The 23,258-nt window shown below is 40.9% G+C and overlaps 1 protein-coding gene across 5 annotated transcripts; it reads left to right on the forward strand.

The window, feature by feature from the left end:
* The first annotated feature begins 66 nt into the window (after positions 1-66).
* Positions 67-23,015, forward strand: SMARCA5 (SNF2 related chromatin remodeling ATPase 5). Of its 5 annotated transcripts, none has more exons than XM_083519913.1 (24): positions 67-637; positions 5,038-5,112; positions 6,610-6,776; positions 7,415-7,515; positions 8,281-8,381; positions 10,345-10,524; positions 11,396-11,551; positions 11,643-11,774; positions 12,977-13,045; positions 13,496-13,605; positions 13,719-13,945; positions 14,619-14,740; positions 14,834-14,986; positions 15,542-15,674; positions 16,719-16,867; positions 17,030-17,149; positions 17,244-17,354; positions 17,708-17,821; positions 17,993-18,115; positions 18,692-18,824; positions 20,086-20,204; positions 21,351-21,563; positions 22,270-22,380; positions 22,718-23,015. In XM_083519913.1, exons 1-24 carry the CDS (start codon positions 512-514, stop codon positions 22,781-22,783), a joined length of 3,111 nt encoding a protein of 1,036 aa, XP_083376039.1. In that variant the 5' UTR covers positions 67-511; the 3' UTR covers positions 22,784-23,015. The 5 variants fall into 5 exon arrangements, 4 of the variants coding, with proteins under 4 accessions (XP_083376039.1, XP_083376038.1, XP_083376040.1 ...); XR_014529897.1 differs by having other exon boundaries at positions 182-637; positions 20,086-20,286; positions 20,985-21,563; XM_083519914.1 differs by having other exon boundaries at positions 194-637; positions 18,029-18,115.
* The last annotated feature ends 243 nt before the right edge of the window (positions 23,016-23,258 follow it).

The raw sequence follows: 23,258 nt of genomic DNA on the forward strand, positions 1-23,258 counted from the left end.
CGAACCCGGGCCCTCCCAGCTACTCAAATGACGCAAACACAGTCCCCGCCCTTCCCTCGTTGATTCCGGAATCGCGCTCACACACGCGCGCGCGGCCCCAAATCCCTCCTCCTCCGCCCTCACGCCAAAATAATCGCGGAGGCAGCGTCCCGTGCCGCCTCCTCTCTCTCCTCTTAGCCAATCAGAATCCGTGTGCTGCGAGCGCCGGCGTCTCGGCTCCCCTTCCTCTCCTCCGCCTGCCCGCCCTCGAGAGGCTGTCTCGCGAGACTCGAGAGCCGGCTCTGTTCCTGGTTGGTGGGATCGCGCTGAGAAAGCCGGGGCGGCAGCGGCGAGAGGGGGCCGTGGGAGGAGAAGAAGAAGAACTAGAAGAATAAAAGAAGAAGGACCGGCCCGAGTCGCGCGGAGCGAAACTAGCGGCGAGACCCGTCCTCATATATATATCTATATTTAAGCGGCGGAGTTTTCGAGCCAGGCCGCCGCCGCCGCCCGTGTGTGGACGGGGGTATCCATTATGTCTGCGGCGGGGCAGGAGAACGAGAACGCCGGCTCCCTGCCTGCCGGCGCTTCGGTTCCCGTCGCGGAGAACGCGGGGGCGGGCGCCGCGGAGGGGCCGCCCGGAGGAGACGCCGAAGGAGCGGTGAGGAAACAAAAAGGGAAACGGCGCCCTCATGGGGGGGGAGGGGGGCAGCGGCGAAGGTGTGAAGCTCCTCGTCGCCGGCTCTTGCCCGGTCGGTGGGGAGGCTCTTCGCTCGCCCGCTCCGGCGGTGGGGGGGGGCAGGAGTCGTTGCGCCGATCCAGTGCCGCCCCCTCAGCGCGCTTCTCCTTCGACCGAAGCGTCGGTTGTAGCCGCCGCGTCTCTCTCGTCGGCGGTGCCTCAGAGCGGCCGGGTTGGGCCCCAGCCGAGCCGCGTGGGGCTGAGACAATAGCGAGGAGAGAGAGGAGGCGGAGGAGGAGCGGCTCCTCTCTGAAGCGCCTCGGGAAGCCCCGCCAACGTGCGTTGGGTGTTCGCGTCAGGAGCCCCGTGCGCGCGTCCCGCCCTCGCTTTCCCCCTCTGAGGAAGGCGGGTGCTTTGGTTGGCACCTCCAGCGACGAGACTCCTTCCTTCCCGGAGGCGGGATCCTCTGCTTCTTCTTTGCCGTAGCAAGCGGCCCGACAAAGCAAGCAACTGAGCGTTAACTGGAGGGGAGGAGGAGGAAGGGGGCGCACAGATCCCTCCGAGGGAAGCAGCCTCCCTCTCCGCACACACCGCGATCCCCTCAAACGGCCCAATCCTTAAAGGTGTTTTTTTTTTGTCGGAAGCGAGTCTCAAACAAGTGAAATCAGGATGGACTACGCAGGAAAGTTACCCTACTCGCAAACTGGGTGGATTAGTGAATTCGTTCCTGCCAATGCGTGCACGCAGTTTGAAGGGTTGTTTTGGTTCTGCGGTGAGGATACAACACAAAAGGCCTGCTTGATTTTTTTAGGTTGTTATAGGTCTTTCGTGCTTTGTGTGTCTGGTACAAAGCTAGAGTGGTTGGCCTTCCATTAGGATACTTTGATATAACAAGTGGCCCATCCTGCCCCGGTCAGATGTTCTAAGGTGGAATGGATAAAGATAGATATTTTGTGCCCACGAAAAGAATAAAAAGTCATTTGTGAAAAGTCAATTGTATGCATTTACCCCACCATTGATGGTGATGTTGCATACATTTTCTTTTGTTTGGTACCATGTTGTATTATCATTTGTGCACCTGTTTCTAGTTTATATACATTTTCCTAATATGGGGAAATGGGCTGTTAAAAACCTGATCCTACTGTTTTCAAAAGGACTTACTTCCTGGTACTTGCAGCCTCATAGTTTGGTGTTTTTCTGTTCTGTTGTGTAATCTTGCCTTATATAACTATATTGGTGGTTAATATACAGCAACAGCTAATACACTAAAAGTTCTACTCATACAGACAAACACAAAGGCTGCAAGTTGTTGAACCACCTGATTTAAACAAGGGGATAATAACAATAGGTAGTGGGTGCCTTGTATGGTTTCACACACCATTGTGTTGTGAAGCTGATCATTTTACCTTTGTTAACGTGTTGAGGGGCCAAGTGGGGATGTAAGTGTTAATGCTTAGGGTCCTTCACCTGCTGCGGCTCAGGAATTTGTCTTAAGTTCCATAGCCATGGGAATAGGACAGAACCCTAAGGAACATCACTAGCTAATGGCCAAGGTTCAAACAGGAATCCCTCAGCACCACCTTCTAGGTTTGCCCCTCCAGAAAGGAACAGAGCCATTGTAAAATAGTGCCCCCAAGTCCCATCTCAGAAAGGTGACTCAGAAGGATACCATGATTGATGGTGTAAAAACCACTGAAAGGTCCAGCAGAACCAACAGGGACATACTCCTCCTGTACAGTTTCTTGCATGTCATCTATGAAGGCGATCAAAGCTGTTTCTGTCCCATAACCAGGCCTGAAACCAGTTTGAAATGCTCCAAGATAATCTGTTGAATCCCAGAACCGCTAGAGTTCAGATACCACAACACACTCCAGTATCTTGCCCTAAAAGGGAATATTGAAAACAGGCAGCTAATTATCCAGTATGGTGGGATTCAGGGAGGGCTTTTTCCATAGAGGTTTTATAACTGCCTCCTTTGGGCATGCTGAAACCCTTCCTTGTTGTAAGGAGGCATTGCCCCTTCTCTGTACCCACTCAGCCATTCCCCCACTGGCCTTTTTAATGAGCCAGGAAGGCCAAGGATTAGCTCTCACATTGCCAATAATCCTGTCCACATCATTGGGCTGTACAAATTGAAAAGTATCCATGCTCACCCTGGTTAAATACATATGTCATAGGAAGATAGTATGCTGCATAATGGAGATGCTGCTATATGCCTCCTTGATGAGAGACTGGTCCCTACAGTCCCTGTGGTCTATCACTTGTACCCTGTCTGCTCCTAAAGGTAATCCTCAGTAGATCCAACTGATTTTAATAATCTCAGAATAGTGTCAATTCTTCCTCTAGATAGTGGAATGTGTAGTTGCTCTCAAATGCCAGGGTTTCCTTACACAATACTGAACTAGATCTGGTTTTATAGGAGAAATGGATGGGAAAAGTCATCCCTGTTGACTCTTAACAGATCTCCTCAGTGTCTTTTTTCTTCTTCAAATATACAACCATGATAACTTTTCCAGGTTGGAGCCAGGGGAGGTCTTAAAGTGATTGGAGCAAGAGGTAGTGCTGGGTTCTACCCCATGGTTGCTGGCTTGTGGGTTGTGCAAATTTTCCTTTTTATTTCCTGTGCTACAAAACATGAAATTGTTGGGTGATATGGCTTGGAGACCTTGGGTACAGTGATATCAGTATGCTGCTAGTACTCAACTCTAGCTGTCATTGTTTAATCCTGGGAATGCAATTAAAGATTGGATGAACAAACTGAAACTTAATCTGACAGGATCTGGATTTGGAACAGTTTGTTTGTTTGTTTGTTTATAATGCCATCCTTCATCTGAAGATGACAGACGGGACAGTTTACAAGATAAGGAATTTTAAGATTCTTTGTAACTTAAATGCTTTAAAAGGGAGGCATTATTCAAGCTAAATCCATTGCTACATCTTACCTCCTCAATATTACTGTTTTAAAAAATTGACTGGGGCCACAGCTCAGTGGAAAATGCATTGCCTTGCATGCTAGATGTCCCAGATCCAATCTTTGGCATCAGTCGGGGGAATGCAGGTAGCAGAGCTGTGAAGACACACACATGTGCACGTAAACACGCACAGAGCACCTAGAGGGCTGTTGCCAGCAGGAGTAAACCTACTTAGTATAGTTAGTGTGCAATCTGTGTGGGATGGGTTTACACTGCCCCTAAAAACTCAGGTTCATGGCTGGTGTAACAGCAGTGACCAATAGCATTCTTATTACTGTACAGACTTGGATTTGCCCACTGGCTCCTTTTCTGGCCCTGGCAATTCATGTGTGATGATAGTCCAATTGGATTACCATAAAGTGCTTCATGCAGGACTGTATTTGAAGACTTCTTTGAAACTACATCGGCCAATTTAAAAACAAATACACTGGAGAACTGGAAGTCAGTAAATTAGCTTTTAAATAAAATGAACTCTTATTAATTATTTTGTTTGACTAAAATTTCCTTGTGACCTGATAAATTTCTCTCTTAAAGTGATATGTATTGTTTTCTTTTCTGCCTTCCTTCTCCCCCCCCCACCCCCAAGTTATAATTTGCATTCACTAAATAGGCCATAGGGAAAGAAAATGTTTATATAGTTTCCGATAGCTATATAATAAATTTCACATTGTACTGGAAATACATTGTGTTATAAAGCCTCCTTACTGCCTTTCTTTCCCATCATACTTGTTACCATGTTACTATAGTACCTGTATTGGGTGGAGAATTAAATGCTGAAACGTACTACTGTATCTGCAATATTCTTCATCTATCAATTTAAAAGTTACAAAATGTCTACTGAAACTTTCTGCAATGAATAAATAATACATTATAAAATTACTGTAACGGAAAAAATATTAAGATTAACAATTTTCAGTAGAAGACCCAGTATGATCAGCAATTTGATGGTTATATAATTCTAAATTGGGAGAAAGGAATAAACATTGGACAGTCAACATTATTAAAAGGTACATGAGATCAAGACAACAAATGTTAATATACCATATTTTTCTGTGTATAAGACTAGCCCCCCCCCAAAAAAATAGTGTCAAAAATCAGTGGGCGTCTTATACACGGATAGTGCAGAGGGTGGACTGGCGATTGGTTGTTGTCCCCAAAATGTTGTCTTATAGATGGAAAAAGATGGTAGTTTGTCGTCTCTGTTATTAGATTGGGTAGGCTGTTAAAAAAAAGATCAGAAGTGATATCATAACTGTATAACCATGCCAAAAAGACAAAATAGTGGATATATGCAGCTTGTCATGAGAAACACCACCTTGGGTTACCTGCTTCTTAAATACTTGATACATTTGTGAAGTTTTGAAGTGCAGAAAGAAAACAAAGTATCTCTTTTTAATTTTTATGTTCCAGGATGTGGTTGATGACGAATCTCCAGGAATACAAAAAGAGAACCAAGAACCAGATCCTACATATGAAGAGAAAATGGTTTGTAGTTTTATACTAATAAGTATTGTTTAGATGGTTTAGAAGATTGATAAAGATGTTAATCTCTTCTTGTCTGAGGTTTCACATCACAATGCAAATAAGATTGCAGAAAATATTGTTTATTCTACTCACTTGCCTTGTGTGCTACAGACCTCTTCTGTTTCTCATTTGTACCTCTTGCTTCTCCATGGCCTCCCCCACCTTGCACCATTCATAGACTCAATGTGGTAGGGACAGTTGTGGTAATAACAAGAGATGCTTCCACAAGTCGAGTGCAATTACATCCTGGTCCCCCTTCTTATGAACTAGGAATTAGTTCATAAGGGGCAAAGGACAGTTGTGAAACATGTGACTTGGCAGTTAGGTAGGTGATAGTTTTTGAAGGGCAGTGATGTCTCCACCTGGGTTTCTCAATACCTATTACCTTAAGAATAAAAGGCTCTGAAAGAATGGAGAGAGCCAGGTGGGACCACTGCTGATGCTTAGAGACTAAATAGCTGCTTATATGTCAGCCTTGGACATCCTTTCCTGCTGCTCTCTGCTTTCTCCTGTCCTCCCACCCTGTCTTGTCAGAAGGGTTGAAAGACAACTTGCATGACAGGGGACTTCCGATATTTGCTGTCTTCTGTGCGTATCTGCCTGAGAAACAGAGAAGTAACAGCCAGACACTTGAGTATCCTGCCATGTTTCTAAATTTGCAAACATTGTAGGACATCCAGACAGCTTTCATGTTATCCTTCTCTATTATTCTGCCATCAGAGAGTCAGAAAAGAAGAAAGTATGTAGTCTTCTAGTCTTAAAGAACCAGTTGCTATGTTTTCTATTTGCATACCTGTTTCATCTCATTGTCTAAGCAGTTGATATTTGCTGTGTGGAAATATCTGCTACCTGCTTTCTCCTGACTGGAGGAGGCATTCTTTCTTTGGAACAAGAATTATAAAATGTATACATATAATGTACCTGGCACAGAAATGAAGTAAAATAATTATTTATGAAATGAAGTGAAATATTTCAGATAATGACTACCATTCCTACTAGCAGTGTGGCTGCACATTTTTAACTACAGGAAGGAACACACATAGCATCTCAAGCCTTCAGCAGTTAGATTAAATGTTCATTTACATCTTTTCAGTTAATGGTGCATGTGAGTACTCGGTAGATATTAGTGTTTTTTTAAAAAACAAACCTCTGAACTTTGCTCAGCTACTCTTCAACCTTAGAGGGTTAATTAAAGATCAAATTTGCATCTCCCCCCCCCAGTAGAAACATTGACAACATGTTAGCTTTTTAACCATGGCAATGAACTTGATGTCAAAAGAGTTGTCTTCAGAACTAGGGTTGAATGTTCAGTGTGTGTACATCTTTAGATGTTCTTAGCCTAAACAGGAAGGATGTTTTTAGATGGGGCAATATGTAGTTGATTCTGACATGCTGAAAGCTAATGTAATCCTAGAATCCTGCTTGCATCTTTGCTTATATTTTCCATTCTTATTCCAGCAAACAGACAGAGCAAACAGATTTGAGTATCTGTTGAAGCAAACAGAATTGTTTGCTCATTTCATTCAGCCTGCTGCTCAAAAGACTCCAACTTCACCCTTGAAAATGAAACCAGGACGGCCACGAATAAAGAAGGATGAAAAACAAAATCTCCTATCAGTTGGCGAGTGAGTGCTACCCAATCTGTTGATTATCATTGAAATTATTATCCTTTTTACAGACAAGTGTCAATCTAGAGCATAAAAAGTGGTGAGGTAGTTTTTTTAAAAAAATAACTCCAATGTATAAGCACAATTCTAAAGAAAGCCACTTGTCTGTAAACTGTGTTTTTCTTTTAAGTTTATTCCATAGTGTAGACAACTTCCTAACAACAAAGTCAATATTTATTAGCATCACATGACTGGGGAAATAATCTTTTAAATACAGGAATTCATAGATCAGGGTATTTAGGTATTGCAGGGGTTCTCAGATATTGCCTGGCTTGTAGCCAGCTCAAAATTGATGGCTACCAGATACTGCCTGTGAGAGGAGCAGGCTGTTGTTCCCGACCTTGTGCTTGCGACTCCACGAATTCTGGGACAGTCTCTTGCTGCTCTTTTCAGTTTGGGATTGGAGAAGGGAATGAGAGCTCACTTCTGCAACCTGTCATTTACTACCATTTTCCTCTCCAGTTGGGACATGGAAATGGAAAGAGTGGCAAGGGTCTTCCTTGTACTGGTGTTATGCTTCTCGGGCAATATGCTTCTTTGAGTGTTTTGGTATACATGGTAGTTGCTGCATACTTAGACTGATGCATTGTTTTTAGCTATCGCCATCGCAGAACTGAACAGGAAGAGGATGAGGAGCTGTTAACAGAAAGCTCAAAGACCACTAATGTCTGCACCCGATTTGAAGACTCTCCATCATGTATGTAGTGGCTTTTGCTCTTTGTGGTACAATATCAGTTAGTTACCATTTTTTTGCATCTATAAGATGCCCCCATGTATAAGACGCTCCCTATTTTGGGGGACTCAGATTTAAGAAAATGAGGGGAGATGGCCCAGAGTATAAAACGCCCCCTAATTTTTGACATTATTTTTTATGGAAAAAACCTAGTCTTATACATGGAAAAATACGGTATTTTAAAACTAAAATAGAGAATGCTTTCTGCCAAATTTTACAGAAACCCTTACATTTGCCAAATATCAACCAACCAAAAGTAATTGCAGGTAATAAAAATGTAGTGATTTGTTTGGGCAGTGTGTACATAGTCTGTTTGGATCCTTTATAGTACTTGGTTTATTCCCCTGGTGTGTTTCATGCTTGTTGCCAAGAGGAATTTGCTGTCATTACAGCGCACCATCTAAACTGTGTGTTGCTGTTTTTTAAAAGTAGACAATCAGGATAGCTTTCTCCCTCATCTGTGTTGATTGGCTTACCTGTGGAAGTATTGTTCTATGGCTAACAAGACGTTAGGACATTTGACCAAAACTTGAGGTTCGGCAAATCTCTTCTGGGTACCCTAGTTGCTGTTGCAGCTGAGGGATCTCTGGTCCTGGTGTCCCCAAGGATTTCCATGATCACTGTTAGGATATATACTAAAGTATTCTGATATCCTCTTAGGTTTTCTTCTTGGTCATTGGAAGTATTAATGGAGACTTTATTTCATACTGTATACTGTTTTTGTTGCAGATGTAAAATGGGGAAAACTGCGTGATTATCAAGTCCGAGGGTTGAATTGGCTCATTTCTTTGTATGAAAATGGCATCAATGGTATCTTAGCAGATGAAATGGTATGTGCAACAACTGATTTTGTCTGAGATTATCAAATTTAAATTAGATGTAATCATAAAAAGGTAAAGGTACCCCTGCCCGTACGAGCCAGTCTTGACAGACTCTAGGGTTGTGTGCTCATCTCACTCTAGAGGCCGGGAGCCAGCGCCGTCTGCAGACACTTCCGGGTCACGTGGCCAGCGTGACGAAGCTGCTCTGGCGAGCCAGAGCCGCACACGGAAACGCCGTTTACCTTCCTGCTAGTAAGCGGTCCCTATTTATCTACTTGCACCCGAGGGTGCTTTCGAACTGCTAGGTTGGCAGGCGCTGAGACCGGGCAACGGGAGCGCACCCCGCCGCGGGGATTTGAACCACCGACCATGCGATCGGCAAGTCCTAGGCGTTGAGGTTTTACCCACAGCGCCACCCGCGTCCCGCGGGTGTAATCATACTAAACTGAAATAGTTACTACATTCTTTTTGTCAGAGTCTTTGTACTACATTGTGGCTAAATCTGACATTGGTTTAAACCAGATGCATAACAGCAAATGCAAATAACAACAGTTCACTTTACAGTACATAATGACGTTCATATGCTGATTTGCCTCAGTAAAATCCAAGTAGAGAATATCTTTTTTGTTCTGTGGAACAATGTAGGCTCTCAAGTTGCTGCTTTTCTGGTTAAGAGTGTTTCACATTTAGAAAGGCCAATATTCTGAGATTGTAGGAAGATGTTTCCATCTGTTGGATAATTAGCATTCAAGAAGCTTGAGAAACTGGCATCAACATGTACTCACCGCTTATTGTTCCTGCTTCTGGCAAGCAGCTGAAAGTTGCTTCTGGACTAAGTAGCTTCCAAATTCAGTTTAAGTGATACAGTTTCTAAGGCATGTGACAGGTTATATTGAGAAATGCAGCATGTAGTTGGAGAAGATGATTAAGAAAAATGTGCACCTGATAATTTGGATAATGGACAAATCCTGTCTAGCAGAGCTGAAGGAGAAATGAGATATGCCTGTGCACTGATTGAAAGTTTTGCAAACATAGATAGCTTCAAAAATGTTTGTTTTAGGGAATTAGCTGTGTTTGGATGTCTTCTTTATACCGTATTTTTCGCCCCATAGGCCGCTCCGTCCCATAGGACGCACCTAGTTTTTTGGGGGGGAAATAAAGGGGGGGGGAAATTCCCTTTATTTCCCCCCCCCAAAAGCAGGTCGGGGAAACAGAACCAGGTCGAGGAACAGCGGGATGGTGGCGCTGCGCCTCCCTGCTGTCCCCCGAGCTTGTGGGGCTGGCCGATGTCTGCCCCGCGCGAGGGGCGCTCTGCATCAGGGCGCCCCCCCTGCGGGGCCGGCAGGCTGCTATCCGCAGCGTGGGGAGCCTTGCCGGGAAGTCCGGCAAGGCTCCCCACGCTGCGGATGTCTGCCTGGCGAGGGGGGCGCTCTGCTTCAGGGCGCTCCGCCCGCCGGGCAGCAGGCTGCTATCCGCAGCGTGGGGATGTCTGCCTGGCGAGGGGGGCGCTCTGCTTCAGGGCGCCCCGCCCGCCGGGCGGCAGGCTGCTATCCGCAGCCTAGACATCCCTGCCGGACCTCCCGTAGGGCTGCCTAGGCTGCGGATGTGTTCCTGAAGCCTGGAGAGCGAGAGGGGTCGGTGCGCACCAACCCCTCTCGCTCTCCAAGCTTCAGCAAAAGCCTGCATTCGCACCATAGGACGCACCCAGATTTCCCCTTCATTTTTGGAGGGGAAAAAGTGCGTCCTATAGGGCGAAAAATACGGTACATGTTCTGTCTTGAGTAGAGGACATTTTTGTTGTTCATTGTGTCTTTGGCTAATAAGAATATTTAACTCATAGACATATAACTCATAGAATTGGAAGGGATCCTGAGGGTAATGTAGTCTAACCCCCTACCTATGTATATATTAGTTATTTTATTTTGGCGACTGGAAACTTCTCAAGTTAACTTGATACATGTTCTGTTAATAGGGTCTGGGAAAGACACTGCAAACAATTTCTCTCCTTGGGTATATGAAACACTACAGAAATATTCCTGGTCCTCATATGGTATTAGTTCCCAAATCAACTTTACATAATTGGATGAGTGAGTTTAAGAGATGGGTGCCAACTCTTCGGGCAGTATGTCTGATAGGTGACAAAGACCAGCGAGTGAGTATGAACCACCTCAGTGTTTCCCTCAAATTTTCTGGTGTAGTTAGCACATAATGCTAAACCAAGATTTAGTACCATGTGGATTACCTTGAGTGAAATATGCTTTTGTGCTCCTCCTCCCATTTCTCATTTTGTGTTCCCAAGAAAAGGGCATTTGCTAAGTTTAGTTTCCTTTCAAAGCATCTTTGTTTAGCAGAATATACAAACCAGGGCTCTTAGTTTAAAACAAACAACAGCTAAGCTAGGCAACAAACTATGTGTTATTAACAAACAGATTTCCAGAGACTGTGACTCAGGTTCTTGGATTCTAATGCACCAGCTTTCTTTTAAGTTCTGATGTGGTAGGATGGGGGAAAAGGATAGGTGTGCTGAATCAGGAAAGATACCACCCAGAACCCCATATTCTCCGCATCCCACAGGCTTTAATTCTATATCATCCTGAATTTGCAGAACATTTTAAGATGATCTAGAGTAGGGTGGTCCAACGTACGGCCCACAGGCTACATTTCACCCATGGGGACTTTGGCAACATTCAATAAAAATCATCTTAAAGCCTTAAAAAAAAGTTTTTGTGTCATGCATTGTTAATGAAAGTGCATACATTATTAATTGTGTATATTATAATAAATATATTACAAACACTTTTAATTTATGATTTGGAAATTTAATTCTGTGTGTGGCCTGCAGGTTCTATGTTGAAGTACTCTTGCAGCCCACTTGGTATGGAAAGTTGGACTGCCCTGGTCTAGAGAAATACTTTTAAGAACCAGCATCAAACCTGAGGTGACCAAGGTACTTTGTGAAATATGTGAAATAATAGTTGTATTTTTACAGTTTTTCAAATCATTTTCCTCCCTCTTATTAATAGGCTGCATTTGTGCGAGATGTATTGTTGCCTGGTGAATGGGATGTCTGTGTAACATCATATGAAATGCTCATTAAAGAGAAATCGGTGTTCAAAAAATTTAACTGGAGATACCTTGTTATTGATGAAGCTCACAGGATCAAAAATGAAAAATCAAAGGTATTTTGAAACACCCAGTGGATGTAAATATTTAAATCATGCAGAAAATATTTCTTCAAGTTTAATATATATATATGTATTTTTCTTTCAGTTGTCAGAAATTGTGAGAGAGTTCAAGACTACAAATAGACTACTGTTAACTGGAACACCATTACAGAACAACTTGCATGAACTTTGGGCACTTCTTAACTTTTTACTGCCAGACGTCTTTAATTCAGCTGATGTAAGGGTTTGCAACTTTTAAAATTCACTTTAATCTTGCCTATCAAATACTGATGATTACTTATATTTGGTGTGCACATTCATGAGATCTCTTATAATGCTTGGTGGTTTGCGTATACAGCAACCTTCCCCAACCCACTGACTGTGACTTATGGGAGTTTGTAGTTCAAAATGTCTGGAGAGCAGCAGGTTGGGGGAAGGTGGTGTAGGTGAAGTTTTGTTAGCCACAAAACTTCTCAAATGTACTTATAATTGTCAGAGTAATGGCAGTAGGCATCCTTAGTATTCCACGAAGTAAACTTTATCATCTTGCCTTGACGTAAACCCCATTGAATTCCTTGGGACTATTCAGAAATATAAGATTACTTTTCCAGGAAGATTATAGTTGATAAAACAAAAGGAAGAATTAGTGAAAGCATATTTAGCCAGAATTTTATTTTTTTTAAAAAAAATACATTCTATGCTATGTAAATAATTTGAAAAAGTGGGAAGACTTTCTATTTGAGAGAATAACTTTTATGTATTTATGCTAATGAGCAAACCAATGCAGGTCTCTAGAATCTTCAAATGCACATAAGGCAGAAATAATCCCTTATTGATGCTGATTGGGCTACCTTGTATTTGGACATGGAAATTGACTTATCTGGCTAGTGGCAGGTGTAATTTTGACTTTTTACAATACTATGGTTTGCAAATAGGAGCCTTGTGAACATTACTTTCCAGTGTAACTGTTCCTCCTCCCAATGCAGTCTTTACTTTGGTTCTGGCTTTTTGCATTATATGTGAACCAATGTCAGCTGTGAAACTGGCATAAAGTAGGTTTGCAAAGCATTTCTGGGCAGGAAGTTGGATTGTATTATCCATTGCTTGTGTCAGTGCATGTGTTATGTGAAGTCATGGTTAGTGCAAGAAAGGTAGGAGATGTGGGTTAATGAGTGCCTAGCACCTAATTTTCAAATATTTATCTGAAGGGAATCTGCAGCATATTCTGTCTCTTAATTCATCTGGAACAGAGCCATAACATTCTTACAACTTTGCAAGGAAAGCTTGAACTAGAAGAGTTATGTATGCTTCCTGAAAACTTGGATTTAGCCTTTGCAGAACTACATAACAACAATAAATTGCAATTTTTGTTCTTAGACAAATAATGGGTAATCTTATTCTGAAAGGTGACTGATTAAACTTTTTAATATTTCAATACAGGATTTTGATTCATGGTTTGATACAAACAACTGTCTTGGGGATCAAAAACTAGTGGAACGGCTCCATATGGTGAGATTTTAATTATACTATCAGTTAGTTTAATCCATTGAACTTCACAGGAATGTTTCTACTATTCTATGTAACACAATCAACTTTCTATATGCATTGTACTTGGGAGGTGAATAATTTTCTGCTTGCAAGCTTCAGTTGATATGTTACAAAAATTGATGTACTGTAGATATTGGGGCTAATAAGAGATTGCGTTCAATTGCCACTTAATATCGTTGGGAAGTATGGCACTGTATTTGGAACCAGAAATCAGGCATACCCTTGTATGCAGATGGAATTATTTGCATCTTTTTGTATCGTACTTATGTATGGAATGCCTACAGCACGTACAGCCTATCAAATTGAAAGGGGGGTGGAAAGCAATATAGTTCTGAAGTATCGGTAATATGAACAAGTTCGTGTGTAGTGCTGCAATTTGAAGTCATGTGCTGCTTTTTGTGTTTTTGGTAGGTACTACGACCATTTCTCTTGCGTCGTATTAAAGCTGAAGTAGAGAAAAGTTTGCCTCCAAAAAAGGAAGTTAAAATATATGTAGGTCTCAGCAAAATGCAGAGAGAATGGTAAGTAATTGAAATTAATATGAAATTAATGAACAAAATATTTAATCTTGCTGGTTGTGTATGAAAACTCTTTGTGTGACATGATTCTCAGTTGCCTTACTCTTTCAATACAGGTATACAAGAATCTTAATGAAGGACATTGATATATTGAATTCTGCTGGAAAACTGGACAAAATGAGATTACTGAACATTCTTATGCAGTTGCGAAAATGTTGTAATCATCCATACCTGTTTGATGGAGCAGAGCCTGGCCCACCTTACACAACAGATATGCATTTGGTTACTAACAGTGGCAAAATGGTTGTCTTGGACAAACTGTTGCCAAAACTGAAAGAACAAGGTAACATGTTTATCTTACTGGTAAATGCAGGTGGGAAACTGCTTCTTTTCTTATTAATAAGGTAGCATTTGCCCAGTTTGGGCTTTTTGTAGTGCCTTGTAGGAATATATTAGTGATCTTCAGTCTTTACTGCTAAATGGAACAAGATTGGTGTATTGAGATCCTAGACAGTACTATACACAACTTATAGGGTCTGCCTGTAGTGAAATCTTGGAATCTTAAGCTTTATTATAGCAGTGAGACTATTCCTGAAGAAGCCTTTTCTGTACCCTGAACATTATTCAAACAATTGACTAGTTGCAAATATTCCTTTAGGTGCAAGGTCCTGGAGAAGTTGTGTACAATATTTTAAAATCATAGAACCTGTTCAAGTATTTGCCTGTTGGTGTGGACCAGGGATGTGTCTTCCTCCCTCAATCCTGATGAATGGTTCACCTGTTAGTCATATGATGTCACCTCTGCAAACACTGATGAACAGCTGATCTTAATTGCTTTCATAGTTGCTTTATGCATAAAAATAGTATGTGATTGTGCAATTAATGTTTTTAGTTATGTATTTGATGTATACTTCTGGATTGCCATAATTTTTGCAGTTGTTTCTTAAAATTCTTGAGATCACTAATTGGTTTGAGAGTGCGGTTTACTTTGAACTATCTTCTAAAATCTTGAACAGATTCACGCGTCCTAATCTTCAGTCAGATGACCAGAGTCCTAGATATCTTAGAAGATTATTGCATGTGGCGAAACTATGAATATTGTAGGCTTGATGGGCAGACGCCTCATGATGAGAGACAAGTAGGTGCTCAGAAGAATTAAGCTTAATATTTTTTCTCTTTGAAAATTTATGAACCAATATTGATGTACTGACTGACTCATTTTTTTATATAGGCCTCGATTAATGCGTACAATGAACCTGGAAGCTCAAAGTTTGTGTTCATGCTGAGCACACGAGCTGGTGGTTTGGGAATCAATCTGGCTACAGCTGATGTTGTAATCATTTATGATTCAGACTGGAATCCTCAAGTAGATCTACAAGCTATGGTAAGGTTCATAAGAGTACCTTAGAAAGCATGAACTTGAATCTCACTTTTGCTTTGTTTTTGAACACATTTTCATGCTATACACTTGTTGACTCTGCAAGAGCCTATTTTAAAATTGTACTATCTACTGTTGATCCAGGTTCAATGTTCTTGTATTAATTTACAAAGCCTTGAACAACTTAGGTCCAGGGTAACTCAGGGATTCCCTGAACACTTACATCCCAGCTCAGACACTGAGGTCATCTGTAGGAGTATCGTTAATTATTCCCCAAGTTGGCAGTAGCTGACTGATGTCTTAACATTTTATATTGTTTTAATTGTATGGGTTATGTTCAATTTTTGTAAATTGCTTCATTGTTTTTTTATGAATTGCAGTATACAAGTACTTTTATAAATAAAAGAAAGTTTTTCTCAGTGTTATCATTTCTGTTCAAGATGTTGGCTTCTACTTTCATATGAATAAATTTTAAGTTATGCAGAGTTGCATGAATATAGTTCAATATAATGCTAGTGCTTTATTGTGGATAACTTAAATACTGAGTTCTTTTCTTTGTAGGATCGAGCACATAGAATTGGTCAAACAAAGACTGTTAGAGTATTCAGGTTTATTACAGACAACACTGTAGAAGAAAGAATAGTTGAAAGAGCAGAAATGAAACTTCGCTTGGATTCCATAGTTATTCAACAAGGTAAATTGAACTTGGCTTTTCTTTCAACAAGTGTGCACAGTGATATTGGTTGATACTGGGTGTTTTTAGTAAGTTAAGAAGCTGTTTTATGATGCACATTTTGTAGTAGTGTGTGGACATAACATAAGAAAAGCCCTACTGGATCAGACCAAAGGGCCATTTAGCTCAGCATTATTTTCCAAAGTTGCCAATCAAATGCCTATTGGAGCCTCATGGCATTGGTGCAATGTCTCTCCTGCTCTGTTTCCTGGCAACTGGTATTCAGGATACACTACATCACATACTGAAGCTAAAATATAACCTTCATTACTAGTAGAAATTGATAGCCATTTCTTCCATGAATTTATCTAATCCCCTTTTGAATCTGCCCAGATTTTAGCAATAAATACTACAGTTTTAAACTACGCACTGTGTGAAGAATTACTTTTGACTTTTTTAAATCTAGAAAAAAGGAAAAATGTTTAAGTAATCTTAGGGAGATGTATAACTTCCATGGCCTAAATCAGTACTATTAAATAACTTTTATTTACATAGAATATATTGTTTTAGTGACCAGTATTATTTCAGTTGCACAAAAACCAGGAAGTCTACAAAAATATCTTTATTGAAAGTGGTTTCAGAAAGTATGGTCTGTAATTATTATGAAGCCATTATCAGACATTACATGTTGCCAGGCAGAAAGAAAGAGATCCAAGTGTTTAAATATTACTTGTTTTCTATAGGTTATAGTGAAGTTCACCTGTTGTCTCAAGTATTGTGTATTTTTTCAGAAAATCTCTTTTGTATGAAAAAATAATGTAAACTGCACTGTATAGGCAAAAGTAGAGTGTTTATAGATTGAGTACACTCATACTAATTTAATCAAAAGTGTTTGCTTAGCATTGTTGGGAATACAATAGAAATGACATTTCAAATAATAGCACTGCTTCTATGGCTGACCAGATTTCAAAAAAGAAAATTAAAAACATTCTTATGACAGCATATTTCAAAGTATTTGACTTTTAGTGTTGCATTCTGTTTCTTAACAACATTTTTCATATTCAGGAAGACTAGTGGATCAAAATCTGAACAAACTGGGGAAAGATGAGATGTTGCAGATGATTAGGCATGGAGCTACCCATGTCTTTGCTTCCAAGGAGAGTGAAATTACCGATGAAGATATTGATGGTATTTTGGAAAGAGGGGCAAAGAAAGTAAGTTAACATGTTATGAAATACCAGAATAAAATGTGAGCTTCGTTTTTTCCAGGTCAAAATTTGAATACCACTAATGATGCTTTGTCTTGACTGCATGCAATTCTCATTTTGTTATGAAGCGTTAAGTTTTATTTTAAAAAATGGTTCTTGTATTTTTAGACTGCAGAAATGAATGAGAAACTCTCCAACATGGGTGAAAGCTCACTCAGAAATTTTACGGTGGATACAGAGTCAAGTGTCTATAACTTTGAAGGGGAAGATTATAGAGAGAAGCAAAAGGTAATGGGCTTTTAGTGACCAGAATTTCACGCAGTGTTGTTGGGATCTGTAGAGTGGTTAATATTTCATTATCCAACAATCTTGCTTATTGCAGATGGCATTCACAGAGTGGATTGAACCACCTAAGCGTGAGAGAAAAGCAAACTATGCTGTTGATGCTTATTTCAGGGAAGCTCTTCGTGTCAGTGAACCAAAAGCACCAAAAGTAAGCTAATTCATAAACCAGAACATAAATAGAAAAAAGCTAGCTTATTTGCTATGGGGAGGGTGGGGTGGAATCAGTTTCTTAAAGCCTTTATTTTCCAAAATACCCATTTTGTGTAAAATTAAGCATACTACACAAGTCTACTACTCTTGACAGACTGCCATAGAAGGTCCTATTATTTGAGAAACATTTATTCTGCTGCTGTTTCCTTTGGCATGATTTGTAGTCTGTATCTTGTGTAGTTCTTGTTCTGGGGAGGTTGTAGTTGCTAATATTTGCCTACTGTATTAGTGGGCCTGATGGTGTAATAGCCTTGATTTCTTTTCTTTGATTTGTGTGTCTCTTTTTTTAAGGCGCCACGCCCTCCAAAACAGCCTAATGTTCAGGATTTCCAGTTCTTTCCACCACGTTTGTTTGAACTGTTGGAAAAAGAGATTCTTTATTACAGAAAAACCATTGGGTACAAGGTAAATTATAACCAATGTTTTGTTTTTCATTTTAATTTAAATAAATTTATATTTTGTTTTGATGCTATATAATTTGCCACTGGTTTATCTTATTTTAATCTTAGCAAAGTCAAATAATTTTTCATATAGAAAGCTTAGTTTAAGTATTTGGTGATGTCTGGTAAATTTTAGGTACCTCGTAATCCTGACTTACCCAATGCATCCCAGGCACAAAAGGAAGAGCAAATTAAAATTGATGAAGCTGAGCCCCTTAATGAAGAAGAGTTGGAAGAAAAAGAAAAGTTACTAACCCAGGTATGGTCATCCTTCTATGACATATTCTGGCTAAGTCCACATTTCATTTCATTTCATTTCTGTTAATACTACAAAGAGAAAACTGATTTGTTTTCTTCTTTAAAACTTGTTTTTGAGAAGCACTCAAAGTACTGTTTTTTTCTTTTGTAAACCACTTTGAGGGGGTTTTTTTTACAATCAAGTGGTGTATATATTTTAATAAATAATAATAAAACCCACTGTCCCCATACAGGGTTCTTGGTGCCTTCTGTTTTTGATGCTAGACAGGTTTAGTTTTTGTTTTCTCCTTCAGATTTTAATCTCTGATTAAACTGTTTTCATGTGTTCTCCTGATGCTGTTCTTAGTTCTTATCTTGTAGTAAACTACCCTGGAATTGTTTTACATTAAAAGATGGTAGGATACAAATTTAAATGATAAATAAAGCTTAATCTGGGTCACTTAGAGAGAACACTGTTTTCAAAATTTTAACTCCCTTAAGTTAGCCAGAAAGTTCTCAAGGCAGCTGATGACCCAATTAAGCTATGTCTTTGAAAGAAACATGAAAATCCTAAATACCTATCTTGCTATTTTTTAAGGGGTTCACAAATTGGAATAAGAGAGACTTCAATCAGTTCATCAAAGCTAATGAAAAATGGGGTCGTGATGACATTGAAAATATAGCCCGGGAAGTAGAAGGAAAAACTCCAGAGGAAGTCATTGAATATTCTGGTAACTTATGTTTTCTTGTGAGAAGTTCTGTGAATGATTTTATGTCTGAATAGACATGCATGTGTATACATGTCTAGCTCCACTGAGTTCAGTGGAGCTTACTCCTAGGCAAGTGAGTACTTTTGATATCACTTTTGAGTTTTTTGGGAAGTTTTCATAGAAAAAAATCTTAAAAACAACTGAGTCAGCCATAAAATCTGTTTTGAGATTTATTCAGTGTAAAATGGATTAAAATGCCAGTTTTCTATCAACAGGATATTTTAAAGTGAACATTTGCCTAAATAAAGGGCATGGGAAATAATAGCTGGTTGGCTTTCCCCATTTGGCCTGCAAAGCTGCTACTGGCAAGCCAGTGTCCTGCCCTACCTACACCTGACATCATTTATAGTGTTTGTGGTGAAGGTAGATGTGGGGCTTTCTCAAAAAGGCCAGTTGACGGTGCCTGCAAAGCCCCTTTCAAAGTACTTCATAAGTGCCTGATAACCCACTGGTTGCCAGGTGCTTAGGATGCACTGTGCCAAGGAGCTTTGCAAGCTCTGTGCTCTGTGCCTCTCAAGCACAAGGATTGCAAAGCTTGCTCTTTTCTGTGTGCAGCACTTCCCAAACACCTGGCAGTCAGCAGAGGAAGACATTTGAGCTGGCCTGCCAGGCCAAAAGGATTAACCACCCCAGACATTGTGATATATCGCACATTGCGCTATTTAGCTTTTGAAAACCCGGCCAAAATGAACAAGCTGTATTCTCTAGCCGCCTCTTCTGCATCCAGTTACTCTCACGAAGGCTGCTGGCTGTTTTTCTCTGCTCTCTTCCATCTTTTCCCTGCATGCATCATTTTTTTATTCCCCTGTGTGTGCCGTTTTTGCATCATGTTTTTTAAAAAATTGGTATTGCACATAAAGCTGAAACACATACATTATATAAGCATAAAAGTTCCTTGCACCAGAGTTTCTTTCAAGGAGCTCAAGGTGGTAAGCATGGTCCCCCCCCCATCCTCCCAGTTTCATCCTCACAACAACCCTGTGAGGTAGGAAACGCTGAGCGATGTTGACTGCCTCAAGGTCACCTATTGAGCTTCATCGCTGGGTGAGGATTTGAACTCATTTTACTAGGTCACAGTCCAACACTAATTGTTACATCATACTAGCTCTGACTTGTTTACATATCAGTAGCTATAAATTCATATTTATTTAACCTAATTAAGATTATGAAACAGATGAACTTTTCACAAGATGTAACTAGCAAATAATTCCTCCCCCCCCAGCTGTTTTCTGGGAACGATGTAATGAACTCCAGGATATAGAAAAGATAATGGCACAGATTGAAAGAGGTGAAGCTCGAATTCAAAGGCGGATCAGTATTAAAAAGGCACTTGACACAAAGGTAATTATATATTCTTTCTTTTTAATTACACTGACATTTCAGGGTAATGATATATTATACTACTTAATTTCATTTAAATGTTGTCTTTCCTATTCTCTTCAAGTTACCGTATTTTTCGTCCCATAGGACGCACCTAGTTTTTTGGGGGGGGATAAAGGAATTTTTTCCCCCTTTATTTCCCCCCCAAAACCAGGTCGGGGAAACCGAACCAGGTTGAGGAACAGCGGGATGGCGGCACTGCGCCTCCCTGCTGTCCCCCAAGCTTGTGGGGCTGGCCGATGTCTGCCCGGCGCGCGGGGCGCTCTGCTTCAGGGCGCCCCGCCGCCGGGCGGCAGGCTGCTATCCGCAGCGTGGGGAGCCCTGCGGGGGACTCCTGCAGGGCTCTCCACGCTGCGGATGTCTGCCCGGCGCGGGGGGCGTTCTGCTTCAGGGCGCCCCTCGCGCCGGGCAGCAGGCTGCTATCCACAGCCTAGACAGCCCTGTGGGACCTCCTGCAGGGCTGCCTAGGCTGTGGATGTGTTCCCGAAGCGCTGGGCGCTCTGCTTTCAGTGTGCCCGGCGCTCCGGGAAGCAGGCTGCTATCCGCAGCCTAGACAGCCCTGCAGAACCTCCCGCAGGGCTGCCTAGGCTGTGGATGTCTTCCTGAAGCCTGGAGAGCAAGAGGGGTCGGTGCGCACTGACCCCTCTCACTCTCCAAGCTTCAGCGAAAGCCTGCATTCGCCCCATAGGACGCACCCAGATTTCCCCTTCATTTTTGGAGGGGGAAAAGTGCATCCTATAGGGCAAAAAATACGGTGCTTTTTCCGTATTACAGAAGTTAATCTTGACATGTCTTAAGTCATGAAACCGTGAAGTGCTCTTGGTGTTTCAGATTTAATTCCCTATTACTGTCTGAATAATTTACTCCTCTTTGAATTTGAAAACAGTCTATTATCTGCAATTGGAAAGAAAATATAGCCCATTAAAAAGTGGGTTGAGTTATACATGCTGATTTTCTACAAATGATGTTTTCAGTGTTGCTAGAAAAGTAGAGTTATATATAACTTAAAATCATGTTTCAAAGTGAGACATGAGCTGTGGGCCATGTCTCTAACCTGCAGTACACTGATGCTTGTCTAGTTCTGTGCATGAAATTGTTTCTGCTTAGATTGGCAGGTACAAAGCACCTTTTCACCAGCTGAGGATATCGTATGGCACTAACAAAGGAAAAAATTATACGGAAGAGGAAGATCGCTTTTTAATCTGCATGCTTCACAAGCTAGGATTTGACAAAGAAAATGTTTACGATGAGTTGAGGCAATGTATTCGCAACTCTCCCCAATTCAGATTTGATTGGTTCCTCAAGTCTAGAACTGCAATGGTATGTATTAGTTTGAATGTATCAATGTCTTCTGAAGGGAACCTTTTCAGAAACTGTGTTTCAGAGAACTAGAGCTGTTATCTTCCACACTGGAACCTTCTTTGGAGTTAGCAGGCCAAAATGAACGAACTGTTTCAACTAGGGCCTTATCTCCTGTGTACTTACAGCGTTTGCCCCTATTTTTGGCAAGTTTACCATGAGGGTCTTTTGTAGGCTCACTCTAAAAACATGCACACTGATGAAGTAACCTTACGTGGCTATAAGTCAAGGTGTCACATGTCGTGTCACATGTTGTATTCAGCAATGTGGTTATTTATTAAAGTCCAGTGGTGTTGTTGGTTGAGGGACTTACATGGGCCCCTTCCTATCTCTTTTCTTCCCATCCCCCAAACTGGGAAGCTTCTTAGTCACTTCTGTATATGATAGGCACCACTTGCAGAAATCAAACCTATGGCTGATTTTTCAAAAATGATATATACACCCTCCTTGTTAAGAGTTCACTTAATGCCCACAGCACTGTACTAGTGGGCTCTATTTTGATCATATTCATTCTTCCCTCTACTTATGTAATGTTGGCTTTTTCAAGCTGCTCTTTTCTACAGCACAGATTGATTCAGAGACTACTGGGAATAGGATGTAGTTGTGTGAACTTTTTGTGTGTTGTGACTACTGTATAATTGGGTCTGTTTCCTTGTTCATAACTCAGGAGCTGCAAAGACGATGCAACACCTTGATCACTTTGATTGAAAGAGAAAACATGGAATTAGAAGAAAAAGAGAAGGCAGAGAAGAAAAAACGGGGCCCAAAGCCATCTTTGGTGAGTGTGAAATATGAATTTGTTACAAGTGATTTATGTGAAGAGAACCTGTTGAATTTGGCACATAATTTGAAAACAGTCGCTTTCTGTATCTGAATCCTTAACCAAATCATCCCCTGAAGGAACATGTGTACTCTGGCCTCTGTAGCTGCTTCCAAAGGCTCTCTCTGGGGGTTTGTGCCACTGGAATTTTGACTTTCTTTTTAACAGACTATGCCATTTAAAAAGGTGCTTTCAAACTCCGCTGATCAAAAAGTACTCTTCTGTTTATTCAGTGTAGTTCTCTGGTCCTTTGGATCATGGCCAAAATCTAATCTTTCTCTCACTCCCTATCCAGGTGCAGAAACGTAAACTGGACGGTACTCCTGATGGTAGAGGGAGGAAAAAGAAGTTAAAGCTGTGAATTCTAAGTTCTTATCACTAACTTTAAAGTAGTTCTTTAATTTTACGGGTCTTCATAAGATGTACTGTACAATTCTCAACTATTATGTCATTAAAGGACATTGGGTTCATGTGTTTACTTACTGAACTAGAAGAATAGTAATGTAGTTTCACTTTTTTAAATAAAACAGCTGTGCTGAACTTTTTTTTACCATTAACACTTGAAATAAAAAATAGGCTTCATTTACTGGTCACTAACTTTTTTATATGTTGTCCCTTTCTTTCTGCATGAATAGTGTTGAAACTCATGGCTCAAGATTTATTGGGTTCAGAAGTAGCAACACAAAGTGGCTTTTACAGTTGTCTATTTTAACAGTGACAGAGATAAGTTATTCAAATTGAGCTATACTGGATGTAAGAAATAGGCAAAGGAAAATCAAAGGTAAGTCCAGTTCATGAGAGGTCTGTTGTATTCACTTACATGCAAACATCTTTTG

This window comes from Podarcis liolepis, assembly GCF_965112155.1.
Source record: "Podarcis liolepis genome assembly, chromosome: 9".
Lineage (NCBI taxonomy): Eukaryota > Metazoa > Chordata > Lepidosauria > Squamata > Lacertidae > Podarcis > Podarcis liolepis.